This window comes from Drosophila hydei, unplaced genomic scaffold, assembly GCF_003285905.1.
Source record: "Drosophila hydei strain 15085-1641.00,03,60 unplaced genomic scaffold, DhydRS2 tig00000172-arrow-pilon, whole genome shotgun sequence".
NCBI classification, from domain to species: domain Eukaryota; kingdom Metazoa; phylum Arthropoda; class Insecta; order Diptera; family Drosophilidae; genus Drosophila; species Drosophila hydei.
The window spans coordinates 149524-168211 of record NW_022045682.1 but is presented as its reverse complement, the minus strand read 5'-3'; the positions used below and the strand labels follow the sequence as shown (position 1 = coordinate 168211).

Sequence of the window (18688 nt, the reverse complement as noted above, 5' to 3'; positions counted from 1 at the left end):
CTGAAATATAGTTAATATATATTTGTATAATGCAAAAAATACATACGAAAGTTGCATTTATGAAAACAAAACAAAAGGAATTTGAGTAGTCCAACTAGAGTCGTGAAGTGCAAAAAACAAAAAATAAAATAATTGTTGCTTTAGCCATTTCGGAGAGGGGCTGTGACCTGCGCAGTGACTAACAAAAATACTGGGGTAATTTCACCATTTTCGGCACTTCGTGCAGTTGGCTGCTTTAGTACAAAAAGGCATATCCATCGACTTTGAGCTGCAGTCGTTGCTAGTAACTGGAAAAGTCCAGAAATCGAATGGAGGCAGCTCTACGAAAAAAGTGATATTGGAACCAATGTAAATGCGAGTCATAGAAAGCTTTGCACCGGATGCAGGCGTGCGTGACAGTTATAAATTAAAAACTAAGTGAAGAAAAGTATTCTATGCAAGCTTTAACAAGTTGTTAGATAATTGAAGCAGGCAACATCAAATATATAGTAAACGAGGAACCGTGGCTCGTCATGTTTTTTCAGCGCATTTTCGAGCGAAAAGACACTGCGGATAACACAGCCCTGCCAGGTAATGGGAATAACGACGCCGAAGAGACTGACACTTATCAATTAGGCGAGGCGAACAATGTCATTGGCGAGGACAAGGACAGCAATAACAACAACAATCAGGCAAATAGCAGTGCAGACTCTAATAAAATGCAGCGGCGCTATGAGCAAACTGTAACTGCTGTGCAGCTAACCTCGTTGTGGGAGCATGTTTTACGTACGCGTCGATTGCCGGAAACAATTTGCCCAGCCGCAATGTTTACCGAATTCCATGAAAGGCTGCAGGATCCCGAGTGGCAGGTGCGCCAACATGCATTACGCGTCCTTGTCGACGTGTTGATGGTAATGCGCTCTAAGGCTGACAAGCATAATATGCACTTTTTAATTGATTTAATCAAAAACCTCGGACATCAGGCGCCGACGGTGCGCAAAGGCGCACTTGACTGTTTGCGAGTCTACCTCTCGGAGACAGGTGTGCCCGAGATGGTAATGCTCCAGATACTGGACACTGGCTTAAGCCAGCATTCAATCTACGATGAACGCCTCGGCTGTGGGGTGCTGCTCTCACTCCCGCCATTACTGCAATCGATTTTGCTCACGCCACAACGTCATTTCATAGTGAAACACGTCGTGGAGCGACTAGTAGAGCGCTTGCAACGCCAACAGACACAGCAGGAGATTATTTTGAAAGTGTTAGCCAAAATAAGTGAGCTGTTGGGCGTGCAAGAGTTTGAACATTACTTGAACGAAGTGGAAAGTGTCGATGGGTTGTCACTCTTCAATCAACTGTGCAAAATATATGGAATATTTAATAAGCCCAATCGTGCTGAAGGTGTAAATGCAGGGGCTTGGAGAGCTCTACCGCGAGAGCACACATGGCGAGCGTCGAATATTGCGCAGGATCCGAAAGAAGTCCCTCATCCAGAGAAAGGAAAGGTGATAATGGAAACGGAAATCAAGATCAACGATGATACACTTACCATGCGAATTCTAGAGGCAGAAACTGAGACCGAAGAGACGGATAGCCCCGTTTTAGAGGCAACGGAACTCGTCTGTCGCCCACTCCCCGCCCAACCCCAACGAGAAATGGATGCAGGAATACTGCAGATAATCAGCGACTCAGAATTGGAAGAAATGAACGAAACTGAGATTGGCACTCCCTTCCGGGGCCTGAAACGTGTTACCTTCGGTGGGGAAGTTGTTAAAATGCGCACACCCGATAGTGATGCAGCTTCCTCTACCCATAATATTGAAAGCACCGTTGCAGATGTGAATGGACAGCAAACTGGTAAGCCACAGTCTTCTTCTTCTTCAGTGTTAGAGGTACCACAACAAGCAGACAACAATGAAGCTTTCAAGATGTCAGCCCTGACATTGGAGATTCCCAGTGACAATACTAAGCCCCTGCCTCGAGCCAGAAGTGCACAATCGCCACAGCGAAACAAGGGCTTTCTGAAGGAACAAGCAACGCCAAGTACTAATGCAGCCAACTCATATGCATCGCCCAGTAGAGATGGGTCTCCTGCTTACCGCAGCTGTAGCATCAGTCCGGCAGGCAGCATTACTGCCAGTCCGAAAGTACCCCACAAAGAAATCGAAGTGCTACACAATCTTCAGCGTGAAACCGATCCCTCGCCTCGCTCTATGCGGCGAAGTGAAAGTCTGACTCCACCTGCAACGGCAACCGTTGTACAAGCAAAACCACCACCAACGCCAAATAACTGGGAAGATCTGGACATTGTCAACTATAAAACTATAATGGACTTGCGCTCAGGTGTAAGTAAAGCGTTCAGCTCGAATGATCTTAATGAATGTTTCAGCTTTTGTATATCTTTCGAATCTACTGCAGTCCATTGTGTGTTTCCCATAAAAATTAAAAAAACTAATTATATTTAACGCACGCTATCCTTATGACCGGCGGTCGTTTCATACGCTAACTGGGTTACTAGGATATATACAGTTTCATATGCGCTCACAATTTGCGCCTTCATAATGGCAGCCACCAAAATTTTGTACACACACGACACGCATAACCTACACTACAACATCTATATTGCTATTAAAATACCGGCTGGACGGTACCAAAACTCAACAGCCAACCAACACACACATATTAATAGCAGAACAATTCTGTTTATCGATAGATGGGGGTGTGCACCCCCTGTACCAATGACCTATTAATTTTTGACGTGAACAATTCAAAAAGCCCTACATTTTTACGTCGAATTTATGAGTGCGTTTCCCGTAAAACTTTTTTAACTGCGTTTTGGTAATACGAATCTGACAGGCCTTCTTATACCCTATGAAAATAGGTCGATGGTTATAATGTTTTCTGTAAAATGTATAAAAGACAGAAGAACGCATGCCTCACCCAATAAAGTATAAGTGTTAGAATTCATTCTCTATCAAGCAGAGATTTAAATGAAAAATATCTTTTCTTATCAACTTGATCTGAAATTATTTGTACATTTTAAGAGCTGAGATAACTTAATGTTTTGGAACTTTCTAAAGCAACTGCTCAGATATCTTCTAGCCAGTCACTTCCAACTACGTCTTTTATTATGGAAAATACACTTAAAAAGATCAGTAGACATTAGAAGATCAAAACATTTTCGATCTACATTTGCGAGCATCAGCTTATACTTTTGTACTTCACACATGCATAAGTTATACATTCGGTGCCGTGGTGCATGGACTTAAGGAGTTGTAGTCACAGTGCATACTATGTTTTGGCTGTGTTGGTAGCTGCTGCAGAGTACCACTGAGTCCTGCCGACCAATCATTTAAATGCACGCGATATTTATAGCAGCGAGAAAAACAACAATCACTCAGTAGCAGCATGCATAGAGGACGATAAAATGGCAAGAAACACTGCTGATGGAGACGCAGTCCAAGTTGGAATGGGAATGGGATTGAGTGGGGCCTGTAGAGCGTGCCGAAAACTGGGTCAGCACTGGCACAAAAATAATAAAACATTAACAAAAATTATAGCGCGTACAGAATACAAAAAGGGCGCGAATAAAAACCAGTTACGGAGCAGGGGGCAGCCAGGAAATTATTTAAAGCGACGTTATCGTTGCCAGCTCAGCTTGCTCCAATTGTATTTAGTAGAAACAATAGTCCCTCCTCTACTGCAATTATTGAAATGACTCAGAAATTCAAGCCAAGTTGCTGCTCTACTTGGCCATAAAATATATTTTCTGCTACATCAAACCATTTACTAAATCATCTTTTGCCGTACAGGATTGGCGCAATCGACTACAAGGTATAGCCCAGCTGGAAATAGCACTAAGCCTATCAAGCAATCTGGTTATGGTGCAGCCCTACCTAGACAGTCTGCTGCGCACATTACTTTCCTCAGAACGAAACTTCGAAGTAGCCGAGCTCAAGCGCGAAGTTCTAGTTAATTTGATTTCACGCCTGCCACTGGACAACTTGGAGGAGAGGACGCTTCAAATACTGTCGGGCCTGTGTCGCCAAGGCAACGCTGGAGCAAATCGTGTGTGCAAAGCGCTAATGCAACGCCTGCCAGCAGGCACTATTGTTGCTAAATTAACTGCGCCCGACTACCTGCATGCTAAGAGCTCAAAAGTAAGTTTTTATTGCTACTCAATGAAGTTTGAAAAGATTTCACGTCTTAAAGCCGTCAGAATCTACACAATAATCTTTCCACTAGAGACACAAATAGTTTATTCTAGTTGAGATCTTAAAAGCAATTGTCTTTTAACTTATTTCATCGTCAGTTTCGTGACCATGCGCTGCAGATGTCCATCTACTCACTGATGTCATTTCCCGGCACATGTTTCGACATAAATATCCTCGCAGCTCAAGTGACCTATGCTGCACTTAATCGTAAGCGTCGCGTTCGACAAGCTGCCCTAGAGGTATTTTCCGTACTAGCTGATATAGCCTCGGTGGATGAGGTATTGCAAATTGTTGCCGAGACAGTCGAGAGTACCGAGGCAGGTCCTGCTCTGCTGACAGCTGTAAAAACGCGCTTGTCCCGCCTCCAGTTGCCCATTATAACAACTGATGGATCCGTACTGTACACATTCCACAAAACAGACCAAGCTGGGAGAATGCGCTTCGGAGCAGATGTGGACTGGATCACGCAAGGCGAGGGCTCAGCTTCGCCAAATGCTGTTAAAAGACGTCGTCAGCATTTGGCAAACAGGAAACGTTTGCTGCAGGAAAGCAAAGATTCGGAAGACATGGCGACCCAAAGGTTTGTGGATATATTTCAAGTTAGATATGAATAAGTCAAATATATTTTTAATTTTGAAGGTTTCAAATGGATGAAAACTTGCACCGACATTCATTCCACTCCCCGCCCGAAGCTTTGGACATGTCTCGAGCCTCCAATGTAAGTTGAACTCGAATATTCCTGTAGCTTATACCTTATAACATAATCTTTCCTCTTCCAGGACTTTTTTAAAAAGAAAGTCTATAGTACTAATGGTAAGTGTGGTGAGGTCTTTAATTACAAATAAATGTAGCTAATAAATTGATTGCCATTTTAGCTAACTATATGGAGCGTCGCCTAGGAGCCAAGGCATACTCTGAATCATCAATGGATGGCAGAAGCACTGACAGTACGACAACGTCGTGTAGTAGTGGCAGTGGAAGTGGAAGTTTTATTCAGTTGACTCCTTGTAATGTGGCCATTAATAGGCGCTTGGTTCGACAAAACTCAAGGTAAGGGAAGCAAAGTGTTCCAAATTATCATACTAACTCATCTACTCTTATCTTTGTATAGATTTCCAATTATGAAGCGACAAACGGACTTTATTACCAATTTTATGCGCAATATAGAGCGAACACCTTGTCAATATAGTTTCGAGGACACGAAAGACCATCCGATTGTGAATCATGGTCTACAAAAACCCCAAAAACAGCAAGGCCCAAAGGAGCCAGCCGCACAAAAAACTTTTCTGGAGCAAAATTGGCTAGAAAGAAGTGGGCAATCTCAAGGTTAATAACATAAATTCCAATTTAATCTAAAGCAATAATTTTCGACTTTTCCAGCAAGAGCAATAGCAAGAGTAAAGGAAATTGGAAATCAGGATTTCAATCACCAATTAGAATCAGCACCGAACAGAGATGTTCTAAATGCTTCTAAATGCAAGTAAGTTGATAAGTCAATACAATAAGTCAATACGTCACACCTACAATAACAACTTAAACACAACCTCAATCAGCTTGGTTAACCCGCTTGACGAACAAGTTAACATTATACAATATTTAATTTCATATTCTATATATGTTAATATTCAGGCAGTGTCGGCAGCCGGCATTCGCTAATCAAAAATCGCAGCGGAAATAATGTAGTTGTTGACCCCAAAAATTGGGCACGTCATACGACATCGGCACCTTAAAGGTGCCATATCAAAGCGCAAACAAATTCGTTATTTAACCTAAATAATTTAAATGCGCGCTGAAACATTCATCAGGGACATTTTAGGTACAGGATGTCCAATATAACCACTATCGAACCTTCAAATGACCACTACAAGTACCTGTTACCTACCTGCAGCCGGTGTAGCGCGTGTTATTCCATTTAGTATGTCATCGGTCCTAGGTGCTTATGAACCATCCTTTGCAAAATAAATCAATATTTTATCTGCAATTTTAATACATTTCATGAAAATTGATTATTTAATAAAATTAGTTAATGATCGAAAAATATATTTTATTAAAACTTTTTTAAATGCCCAGGCAAATATATATCTTTATATTACATTTCATAAATTAAAATATTTGTGTTTTATTTTTTTTTTTTGCATAAGGTTATTAAGGTATTACTTTAAGGTATTACTTTATTAAATGAATTACATTATTTACTTAATTTTTGATATACATCAACAAAGCACTAAATGCTTAAGCTGCATATAGAGTACCCAGTGTCGACCCATCTTAGGCTAAACTGTTTTCCATTTGAGGTCTTCGTGTGAAACACACGAAGAAACCCGAACGTGACTAAGAAGTCGCTCGATTGAAAACAGAAAGTCCAACTGAAAATACTAGCAGTGAAGGCGCCGTGGCAGGCCAATGGCTAGCTTCGCTTCTAGTAGTCGTCGTTGCTGGTTATATACATTTATAGTACATACATATAAGAATATGTATAGCTAACTGTATTCAGGGGTGCCCGCTGTATTGGAAGGTCCTGTGAGTGTGGGCTGTAGGTATTGTGGAAAACGCAATGTCCTGTTTTACATTTGCAACTTTAGTTGTGTTTGCTTGTATTTTCCTGAAATGGAAATAAAAAGCGCTGTGGATTGGGCATTTTTGCCCTTTTGGTGGGAGAACTCAAGAGGTGGTCAGCCCGACGTACTACGAACTCTTGCAAACAGTTTGTGAAGTGGCGTAGTTGCTTACAGTGGTCAAGCAGCCCAGGCGAGAAGTCAGTACCAAAATTAATACATTTTAATCAAGCTCACCATCGGAATGTATTTCTATAACTAGGCTGTTTGTTCAAGAGAAGTGGAATGAATTTAGCATAGCTAACAAAATGCCAAATGCCTTTAACTGTAGCGGTCAACCCGCAAATCTTTTGGCCCTGCTTCGCACGACATTTCACGCGATTAAGGAATATTTATTGGAAAAGGCAATGATACCTTATGATCGGTGTCTTTGTCCATGTTGTCTTTGTCACAACAAGCAAAGAAAATCGATGCAAATTGATAAAAGTGCTACAAATGTGGCTGATAAAGTGACGTGGCAAGTGCTCGACCCACCTCAAGTAGTCGAAAAAACTTTCGTCTGTGAGAGTTTCCCACAAGTAGAACTGTGAGTTGTGTTTGGGTGTGAGTGTGAATTAAATATGCCTAGACTAAACTCATATTATTTATCTTCTATAGAGTCAAAGCCGAAACACCAATTCCAGTTACAACAGCCATCGGACCACAGGCAAGCAACCACAATGGCGAAGGCTCTCCCCTATCGATCAAGTCAACAAGCTATTCTCAGAAGTCAACTGCCTCGGCCAAATCATACGATGTAGGCAAACAGACCGCAACTCACTCTGCGGAAATGGAGGCAACGGCAACTAACTTAGAGACGCAATTCGGGGAGCTAGTAGTGGACGATATTGAAGAGGAAACGGAGTCACCCTGTCAGGAGCCCATTTTAAAGCGGAACGAAAGCGTTAGCAGCCTGCAAAGCAAAACGGAAAGCATTAAGACACAGCTCGAGGATGCAACACCACAAATGTCGCGTGCCCAATCTATGAAGTCCTTGGCTATTGAGGAAGAAATCGAAAGCGCCAATAGCTTTGTCGTTGTCGAGGAACTGCAGAACGAGCTCGAATCAACGGCAGTAGAGTCGGCATCCCTTCACGAATTGCCAGAACTAACACCGAATATTGGAACACTGCTCCCAGCCGTCTCACGAGTCTCATCTAGCAATAAGTCTGAAATTTTACAAGACGATAGGGCCATACAATCACGCAGCATCTCACTCGACTCGCTGTATAGGCGGCGGCCCAATTCCAAGCAAGACTCTCTGGACATCAGCACCAGCACAACTGATAATAGCTCACAAACCGGCTCTCACCTCGAGCATACCAATAGGTTGCCGTCGAAGACCCAGCACACACCGCTAAAGCAAAAGGCAAAGACTTCATATTTATTGCGTGGGCAGCGACGCGTCTCACCCGTGAAGCAGGCCATCCATATGTCACAGACGGAGTTGTTCCCACCGACAATGTCACGCTTTGACAAGCCACGGGAAGCTTTAATCAAAACATTTGATCAACTCGATTCTAATAACTGGGAAGTCAACATAACAGGCCTGAAAAGCATGGTACGCCTGATCCGCTACCATGCGGATTTTTTGGATAGTCATATGCATATGACAAGTATTCAGCTCACTCGTTCTGTTCGCAACCTGCGCTCGCAAGTAGCTCGCGCCGCGTGCCAGGTCGCAACGGAACTGTTTACGCTAAAATGCAAATCATTGGAGTTGGAATGTGATGACTTGGTCTGCGCCTTATTGCACCGCACAGCGGACACAAATCGTTTCCTGCGTGCTGATGCCACCCGTGCCTTAGAGTCGATGGTGGATCACGTCCAGCCTGCGAAAGTACTCAATATATTGACAAGCAAAGGTGCTCAGCATCAGAATGCCGTAGTCCGAACAACGACGGCTAAGCTGATGTTTAGACTGGTCGAACGTTTAGGCTGCGATCGTATCTACTCAATGGGACGTGAAAGTCGTGACAAATTCTTCATGGTCGGTGCAAATCTTTTGCTTGAAGGCAGCCTCGAGACCCGCAGCTATGCCAAGTCGTTATTCCGAGCTCTGTCAGAGCACGGCAGCTACCAGCGCCTGCTATTGGAGGTCATACCACCGCGTGTATATCGAAATGTGGAGAAGACTTTAAGAAGCATAACCCGCTAATTTCCCAATTTAAATAGCTTTTTTATGTAAATAACAATTATTTTATTTTAAAAATTTGTAGATGTTAGCTGATGTATTTGGTCATTACTTTGAATTGCCCCTAAAGACCTACGCGAGTGATGATTCTATAAGGATCATGCCACTTTAATCTATAGCGAAATCGTTTTTGTACGGTGTAATAGATCTACGCTTATTAAAGATTTATACAAATAAATGTTACATCGTACTAAAAATATTGAATTTACTTAGAATTAAACTTACACAAGATGAGCTTACAATAACCTTCTTCCATGATTATATCTCTGATCAGATCTGCGATTGCCCCCACTATTGTTGTACTGCTGGTGGTGATGTGGTCGGGATCGATGGCGGTCTATCACGGCACTGTCGCTGCGTCGCCGCACATCATTGTTATATTTCTTTTGAACACCAGCAAACTGCATTGCATCCTGTACACTATGACGGGCACGTCGTGGCCCTGCTGAATGCTCATTCATGGGCGGCGTAGGCGATGCGAAATCGTGAGAAAATGGGTTGCGATTTCTTCCTGGCCCCATCGCCAATGGCTTCGGTTTCTCTGGGCATTGCTGACGTATATTCACCTTCTTTTGGAACAGTTCTAAGCCCTGATAGAGCTCCATTGCGTAAGGCACCGCGCTTTTGTGCTGGTAAGTAACAAACCCAAAATTACGTTGGCGTCCTGTATTGTCGAGTGGGATTCGCACGCTTTCTATTGGACCCGCTTGTAAAAACACTTCGTAAAGTATGTCCTCTGTTACGCGCTCGTCCAGGTTATTACTAAACAAAGTGCGAACCTGCTCCTCATCATCGTCATCTTCGTCGTCGATTTCCTCTGCATCAAACAGCGGATAAGATGTCGTTCCCTCTGGACGCCCGTATCCGTAGCCACTGCTAGCGAAGTTCATAGACGGTGCATGCTGAAATGGCAACTGCATACCCAAATTATGGGCTGCATTCCAAATTTGCTGCTGTAGGGCGGCCTGCTGAATGGCAGACACTAAGCGTTGATCCATTTCAATTATTTTCAATCAAAATATGTATTCCTTATTTTTGTAATACGAATAATAAAGCCTTAGCTATTCGATTGCGCTCGATACATCGATAGCAGTGCATGCAACTCTGTGCACACAACAAGTGTGACCGTACACCTGCATTTCAAAGGCAGCCATCAGTTATAAAAAATGTAAGCATGAGCGGTAAAAAAAAAAATAAATTCAGTTGGTAATCAATTTATTTTATTTAGTTTTATAAATGTCATGCTTAAATTTAAAAATATTTTATAGAACTCCTGCACTTCAAAGGCAGCCATACGTAATACAAAATTTAAGCATGGGTGGTAAAATAAAAATAAATTCAGTTGATAATCAATTTATTTTATTTATTTTTGTATATGTCATGCTTACATTTAAAAATACTTTATAAACATATTTAATAGAAACCATGCAGTTGATTATAAGGAAATGGTTGGCATACCGTTATATGATGCGCCTACTTGTCTGTTAGTGTTTAGAATGGCACGGAAGGAGGAGGTTGACATTCACTTGTTGATAGTACTAATTGTTGTCGGTACCGCAACTGTCGTAACTGATTGGGTTATTCAACTGATATGTCATATCATCATTATACGACTCGAATCAAAAAAGCAATGCTTAATCAGCAATCGCATGTAGTAGTGAATATACAAGAGTATACTAGTCGAGACCGCCTGACTAAAAGTTACTCTATAACCCACGCTAGTTCTTATATACGTGTATATGGTGATATTGAATTCGTGGAAGTGCATCACTTTAAAATGTAAAAGAGAGACTCTCTCCGTATACACATACATATGGTAATAGATCAACTCAGTCAGTGTTTTTTATGTGCGGTATGATCAACGCCTGCTTCTGTCATTATATCGTGTCATTTTGGAAAGGTAGAGGGTACAGAAAGGCACGTTTAGAATCACAAATATGTGTCTACAGTTCTTTTATCTGCATCAGTTGAATGAATCTTTTTTTAATTTTTTATTATCTACATTTCCCTATATCACTAGCTGTGCCATGAAAAGCGGGGCATAACTGCTTTGCGATTTCATTCAGTCACTACAAGTCGGCTAAACCATACATACAATATATTGCGGACCCTTTAGAATGGGAGAAGTGCCAGAAATTAAAGATTTTCACAAAGTTATTGAGCTGTACTTACAAGGCGCCAAGCTCGAATCCTACGAGAGCCGATATCTCACCAAGCCCGGGGATAATTATGGAAGTCTTATGTTAGCTATAAGTGCGAAAATTAAGCAATCAAATGATATGATGAAGGATTTGCATATGATTGCAAAACTACCGCCACTCACCAACGATTTGTATTGGCAAATCTTCCAGCCCGAACGAACGTGCATTACGGAAAATGCTGTCTATCAGTACTTGGCACCCGAGATAGAGAAGCTACAACTGGAATCAGGTGTTCTGCCTGTCAATCTGTTTGATGGCTTTCCCCGTTACTTTGGCTCACGTATTTCACTCAACCCTGAAGCCACTAAAGTGGATCGAGATGCGGTCCTAGTGCAGGAAAACCTAACCATACGCGGCTATCAACCTGGGGACAGACACAAGTCTTACGACTTGCAACACACTGTGCTTATCCTTCATTACATGGCCCAGTTTCATGCATTGCCCCTTGCCCTGCGCCTCAAGAAACCAAAAGTCTTTGATTCAAAAATTCGCCCCTATTTCAAAAAATTCGATATGAATGAAAACATGGAAGAGGACACTCAGGTTATGTTAAAAGAGGAAAGTTTAAGGGAAATTAGGGATATCTTCGACGGTGACGAGACAATCGTTAACGGTGTAAAGAAATTGCAAGATATATATGATGAATTCCAAATAGCCGACGAGGTGGAGGATAGTCCCTGGACTTCCATAGGTAAATATCAGTCTTGAAACTCTAGACGAATATATACATCTCATAAAACTGTATGTTTTCAGTTCATATGGACCTATGGATAAATAACTTGATGGTCAAATATGGTAAGAATTGTCAATGATAAATTATTAGTGGATCATAATTGTCTATAAATATTGTTTAGATGAGTCTGGACTGCCCGTTAAGCTTAAGTTTGTCGACTTTCAAATTGCTCAATATGAGTCAGTGATTCACGACTTAATTTTCTTACTGCTCTCGAGCGTGGGTGAGTTCTGACAAGAATCTACAGCAATAATTGATATAATACTTGAAACTATTGTTTACCATAGATACATCAGTATTGGAGGAAAACTATTATAACTTTCTACGCATCTATTACGAAGCATTTATAAAATCCTTGAAACGGGCAAATGTGGATACATCCAAATACACCTACGAAACGTGAGAACACAAAATCTAATACAAGAAGTTTTATAAAACTTAGGCCAATATGAGGAGCTATGTTTAGTTTTCATAAGCCTTCTTAGACAACAGCTGATAACGCTTGAATTTCAGTTAATAACTGTTTTAACAACGAAAAACTGCAAATCATTTCAAGTCTTAAGACGTATATCAAGCAAGCTGATAAGAACGTTTGGGCCAGGCGAAACCGATTGCGAAATACGCGTTCACGGTTATGGCTAAGCATTTATGCTCTCTAATATGCCACGCCAGAGTGCAAAACATGGCCAGAGTGCAAAACTTGAGATAGTACCTTTTAGCTGTTGAAGAATGCTGGTAACTAACATGAACGAGTTTATCATATCAAAAACACAGCTTCTAGCTTTGTTGACGTCATATTAATAAAACTAAAGAAATATAGCAATTTCCGATTTGCCATCAGATGAGTGTTGCACAATATACATATATCTAGATTTAATAGATTCGTTCAACAAGCATAAAGATAATGATTTTCTAGCATATGTAAAATAAAATTGATCTACTTACAGCTATCTTGATGAAGTTCAACGTGTCGCACCTGTGCAAGTGCCACATGCTCTGTTTATGACAAAGGTACTCTTGGCCGACAACAATACGCTGCCAAGCGATTACAAAGACGTTGACTTGACGATGTTGACTAAAAAAGGAAGTGAACAAATCATTACGAAGCTAAGAGACATTATCAGATTGGCAAGAGAGTTTAACATATTTTATTAACTTATCAACTACGTCTGTAAACTTATCAACTACTTCTGATTAAATATTACTTGCCTTAAACTTATGACGCTTACTTTACAAAGTGAGAGCGTAAAACACAGAAAATAAAACTAACTAATGATAAGCCACAATAAGCGTTATCTGAGTGATAAGCATTTTCTATACCATATACGGAAATTGTTTTCGATTTCAATTGTTCGCTGAGCTAGCTACAGTACGGCAGCTTTCCAATATGAGCAACCTGCCAATAATTAAAGAGTTAGGCCAGGTCATTAAGCCTGCCCTTAATGGTGCAAGTCTGCATTCCTATGAAGTGGCTAATCTTACTCAGCCCGGCGAGAATTATGGCAGTGTCTTAATATCTATACGCGCTCTAGTACAAGGCGCTGATGGAACATTGTTTAATAAGCGGCTGGTGGCTAAAGTGCCGCCAACAGACCCTAAATATTGGAAATTTATACAACCTGAACGCACCTGTTTGGCTGAGAATGCAATTTACGAGGTATTGGCGCCTGAATTGATCGCTCTGCAAGAGGAGGCAGGCATTCCCGATAACATGCAGTTCGATGGCTTCGCGAAGTATTTTGGGTCACGCATATCCTTAACTCCAAGTTCCAAAATTGTGGACAAGGACGCAATTCTGATTTTGGATGATTTGCGGGATGAGAACTACGTTCCGGGTCAAAGGCTACGACCGTTTGACCTGTCCCACACCCACCTATCTTTAAGGTATATGGCACAATTCCATGCTCTAACCATTGCGCTGCGAGTGAAGAAACCGGATGTCTTTCAAAAGAAAGTGCGGCCCTTCTTTGACAAATTCGATTGGCATGCAGCTGAACCAGAGGCAAAGGCCACCATGATAGCGGAAACATTAGCAGATATTAAAGCAGCCACAAACAACGACCAGAATGCGATAAGGACGATCATGAAATTGTCAACTGAATTTTTCACATTTCTCGCCTCGCCGCCAATAGAAAATAATCCATTTAACACTGTCATCCACTCAGACATGTGGACAATGAACTTAATGTTCAAGTATGGTAAGTGACTATGTACATATATATCTGCAGCTAACATATATGATTATCTTTCATCGCCATTTAACAGACCCTTCCGGCCAGCCCACGCAATTGAAACTAATCGACTTTCAAACGGCGCAGTTTGATTCTGTGGTACATGACCTAATAGCATTTCTGTTTACAAGCGTATCAACGCGTATTTTAGAGGATAATTACCACAGTTTGCTGACATTCTACTTTAATGCCTTCATTGATACTCTGCTTAAAGTGGGCGTTAATAGCAATGCATATAGCTACGAGGCGTAAGAGACATTTGTTATACGTCATTGTTCAAAAACTAAAACTAAAAGCTTAACTCGAGATCAAACTGGAGCTTTACTTTTTGAACATAGCACAAACATGTATAAGATTATTAATAAATATTTCTTTCTTTGGCAGGTTCCTTGCTGAGTTAAAGCGCATCGCCTACATTCAAGTGCCTCATGCTATATTCATGACCCGATTTATTCTGGCAGAGCAGGTTAATGGTAGTGCGAATGCTCTCGAACTGCATGAGGTGCTAAAGGGCACAAATTCGAATCGAGTTCATAGCAAGCTAATTGAAATTTTGCGGCTGGCACATAAATTCGAAATATTATTTTTAGAATAATTATTTTGTTTACATCGGAAATAATAATAATAACTTGCTAATGCTAATGATGATTGACAATTGTTTTGGACTGATTGATTTCATATCAAAGCAAATACAGACTTTACTCATTTAGTTTTGTGATGAGATACGAAAAGGCTATGAATGTGCTCTCAGATTCTATTCTTTCCATAACGATTTGGATAGTTCTAGCGATCCATTTGGAAATCGAGTGCAAAGAAGTATGTATACATCCACTTCCACCTTTCATTGACTTTAATTATGGCTTTCACAATTCAGAAATGTTACTACATCGATTTGCTGTACTCGAACTGGACAGACGATCGCCCACGATTCATTGTGAACATGACATTTTCCAGCCAAAACGGCATCGCTTCAGTAACTACCATTAACGATCCTGTTATATCCCCCGTCGCAAGTCTGTTAATTGTACAACAAAGTCCAAACGAAAAGAAGCGCATAGTTTACAACATGACAACCAAATTATGCGCCATTAAGGGCATAATTGATGCCGTGCCACTCTTCAAGCCAGTCAAGGAAAATATGCTGAGGCAAAGCAACTATACATTCAGTTGCCCCCTTAACAAAGGCGTCTACGTCATGAACAACATGCGCATCAATCCGAAAAATCCTCTACTGAGCTTGCTCTACCAGGCCAAAGGCATATTCACGGTGACGGGTGCTTTGTTGGAAGAACTGCCCAATTCAGAAATGCATCCACTCTCAACGTATAACTTTGCCGGAAAAATCTTAAAAAAGGGTTGTGGTAGACTTGACTAAGTTTTCGTACAAAATTTATCAATTTGTTCACCTATTCGTACGAGTAGAATAAAAATCAGTGCATGAGAAAAGTAAAAAAACTAGTTTACATTCTTATTTAGTCCAGAGTAAATGATTTTAAATGCAAATTCTAAAATATTTTAGACCCGCTTGTATTAAGCTTTTAAGCAAGTAGAGATGACGCACATAGCTGAAGAAAAATATAGCATACCCTAGGGCTGTCCCTTAAAATAAATTATGCAAATATTCCATTTAAATAGTTGATGTATGAAACTATATTTTTATATTCGATCTGAATCTAATCAATTGTTGATTGGTAATATATAACAATTAGTTTACTAAAAGGCTATAAACTATTATATTCATTATATATTTTCGCCTTGGGTTGTCTATTACATCCAAAATTTGAAGTTTTTAGCACCTGAAATTATAGCGTTCCTGCTATACACACACACATATATATATATATTTACATAAACACACATATATATATATATATATATATAATGAGTATATGTTAAATTTCAGGTCACTAGCTTTAACAGCTGCGAGCAAGACAGACATTGCATAGAGCCAATATACTCTTCCACTTCATGAACCTCATTTCATTTGAACTTTAGTCTATATGGATTGAGCAGCTGTGGCCGTCCGTACTTCTAAGTCTTCCTATTTTATGTTTGACTGAATAATGAGATACACACATACATAGTTAAATGGGAATAATATGTATATGTATATTTATATATATATATATATATATATATATATATATATATATATATATATATATATATAAATATATATATGTATATATGAATGTATGTATGCATACGATATAAAAATCGATTAATCGCTAGTCGCAATGTCAATGTCCAAGTAGCACTTTCTACCCCTGGAACACCACAATTAACATGATTGACATAGCAGTGAATGAACTTTACTTAATTGAACTTGGACATTCATATTTCAGTCTACACATATATATATATATTTATATCGTTAACACAAAAGAACATATTAAATATTGCATTAACCATGATATTCAGTTTATCTTTTTTCAAAAGTACAAAGACGAAAAATTCTGCGAGCTGAGTCAACTTTAAGAAGCAAAGATATATAAACGTACATGTGTGCATGTATATACTAATATGCCATGCATGGAACAAAGGGTATATTATCACCAGTTCTTAACATCAAAAGCCAACAAATGGCTTATCAGGAACTTATAATCAGTTAGCAAGTGCAAAAACCATAACGAAACGTTGCCATTTAATCAGCTAAACGAGAGGTCAGCTTTTGAGCGTCTTGTAAAGCATAATATATACATATAAATATATATATATGTATATATATAGACTATACTATACTTGTACTTATGTTTTACTACAATTTAAACTTTGCTCCACTTTCGCATTTAATAATGAATATTTATAATTAAATGATTAGTCCAAGTAAATTGTCAATTAAAATTTGAATAGATACTGGCAGAGACACCAGATGATGAACTACGACAATGCTAAGCTTTTTTTTTGATTGTGGCATTCTATGGGTTTTGGTTCAATGTGCTATCAGCCAAAGAACAAAAAGATCACTTGGCAGACGCGTGCGAACCACAATATGACGTAAAGAATTGGGCTCGCGTGTACGGCGTAGACTACGGAATACGCCAACGCCGAAATTCAAATAAGAGGGCAGTAGACTCTTTGAGGTTGATACAGCTGCGAGTCGGTATAGCACTTTCTGTTATGATTTAATTAAAAAGACTTTTCGCTAAAAATTAAATCTTTTGCCATGATTTTAAAAGACACTTTTTCAAGCCATGTATCGTTGATTGTTTTTCATGTGACTTAAGTATGCCACGTGCATCGATAAGGGCTATAGTGGTGCACGTAAGATTTTGTTATAGTACATACCCTGTATTCACAAAAACCACTAATTGGGGTTCAATTGAATCTAAACACACTAAGTAATAAAAAACGATGTTTAAGTTTTTCAATAATAGTATTTTTCTTCTATTTATATATTAATTAGATTTATATTTAGATTTATATTTATATATTATAAATATTTGAATTGGGATTTAATATTTAAAAATTATTAAGAGGTATCTTATAGCATTAACAATAAATTTTCAAATTTTGTAATAATATTTATACTTATTTCTAAACAAATTTCCCAGTGAATTCAACTACATAAAGTTAAATAAAACATTTGAGGCCTTGTCTGAGGTACACTCCAGTGAGGTCCGACTGTTCTTAAATATACTAGGGCAGTTTAATATTCGGTATATCATGCTACAATATAACTGTTATATTTCTATTTCTGTATATTTATCTCGTTGCAAAAGTCTTTGTTTTAGATTGTATTTGAAGAGCCACTTCACTGCGAACACAGGTTATAATTTTATTAGCAAGCATATTTTTTTGTATATATACATATATATATAAATTATCATAATCGTAATTATCAGCTCATTTGGCTGGCGATAAAACTAATTGACACAGTAAAAAATAGGCCACCCGCAAAGGGAGCAATTCAAACATAAGTAGCCTTCATCTACTTCATTTGAATTTCGTACTTTTGAATATGATTCGTAGTAGTTGACGGCCTACTCAATTAGTGAATTCTGATAACGCATTGTGGGGCACGTAGATAGCCAGCAGAGCTGTACTCTTTAACTGTGACTCATATTTTCCACTTTCCATTTGGTCAAGCTGAAATACGTATCATATCTATCACGCATTCTGGCCGTGCGCAAGAATATATATATATATATATAATTAAATTATATATATATATATATATATATATATATAATTTAATTTTATTTTGCGGACTAGATCAATAAAATGTTTTTTTTGGCAATTGGGACACGAATTTATAAAATGATTTATGGCGGCATGATAGCGTCTTTTATCTATTGACCAAAGCTTAGCCAAACGTTCTCATCGCACAACATTCGATTTGATGGCATATCAATCGTCTTCAGACTGTCTTTGGAGAAGTCCTTCGTCTAACTAGAGCAATAGCCACACTTCAGAGCGATCAAAATATATCAATTCTTTTGCCAATTTTTGTTTTGTAGCTCGCGCCTGCAAGACTGCTAATTTACTTAACTCTTTGCATTAAATATAATTTAAATTAATTTGCCCGAAGCAGGCTTGATC

The 18688-nt window shown here is 39.4% G+C and overlaps 5 protein-coding genes across 6 annotated transcripts; 4 read left to right on the top strand and 1 right to left on the bottom strand.

Annotated features, from left to right (window-relative positions):
- The first annotated feature begins 512 nt into the window (after nt 1-512).
- Nucleotides 513-8945, top strand: LOC111595999. The gene is made up of 9 exons (XM_030223372.1): nt 513-2324; nt 3792-4139; nt 4292-4773; nt 4833-4911; nt 4973-5006; nt 5069-5243; nt 5305-5504; nt 5574-5673; nt 7406-8945. The coding sequence occupies exons 1-9, from the start codon at nt 513-515 to the stop codon at nt 8943-8945; spliced, it is 4770 nt and encodes a 1589-aa protein (XP_030079232.1).
- Nucleotides 8946-8990: 45 nt separating this feature from the next.
- Nucleotides 8991-10074, bottom strand: LOC111596000. The gene has a single exon (XM_023310001.2). It carries the CDS (start codon nt 9977-9979, stop codon nt 9218-9220), a length of 762 nt encoding a protein of 253 aa, XP_023165769.1. The 5' UTR covers nt 9980-10074; the 3' UTR covers nt 8991-9217.
- A 410-nt stretch (nt 10075-10484) lies between these two features.
- Nucleotides 10485-13218, top strand: LOC111595995. 2 transcript variants are annotated; one of them, XM_023309992.2, is made up of 6 exons: nt 10485-10881; nt 11002-11873; nt 11936-11977; nt 12037-12138; nt 12203-12314; nt 12863-13218. In XM_023309992.2, the coding sequence occupies exons 2-6, from the start codon at nt 11099-11101 to the stop codon at nt 13068-13070; spliced, it is 1239 nt and encodes a 412-aa protein (XP_023165760.1). In that variant the 5' UTR covers nt 10485-10881; nt 11002-11098; the 3' UTR covers nt 13071-13218. The 2 variants fall into 2 exon arrangements, with proteins under 2 accessions (XP_023165760.1, XP_023165762.1); XM_023309994.2 differs by having other exon boundaries at nt 10771-10797.
- A 66-nt stretch (nt 13219-13284) lies between these two features.
- LOC111595996 lies at nt 13285-14743 on the top strand. The gene is made up of 3 exons (XM_023309995.2): nt 13285-14113; nt 14181-14394; nt 14531-14743. The coding sequence occupies exons 1-3, from the start codon at nt 13303-13305 to the stop codon at nt 14739-14741; spliced, it is 1236 nt and encodes a 411-aa protein (XP_023165763.1). The 5' UTR covers nt 13285-13302; the 3' UTR covers nt 14742-14743.
- Nucleotides 14744-14872: 129 nt separating this feature from the next.
- On the top strand, nt 14873-15570 carry LOC111596003. The gene is made up of 2 exons (XM_023310008.2): nt 14873-14962; nt 15021-15570. The coding sequence occupies exons 1-2, from the start codon at nt 14882-14884 to the stop codon at nt 15519-15521; spliced, it is 582 nt and encodes a 193-aa protein (XP_023165776.2). The 5' UTR covers nt 14873-14881; the 3' UTR covers nt 15522-15570.
- The last annotated feature ends 3118 nt before the right edge of the window (nt 15571-18688 follow it).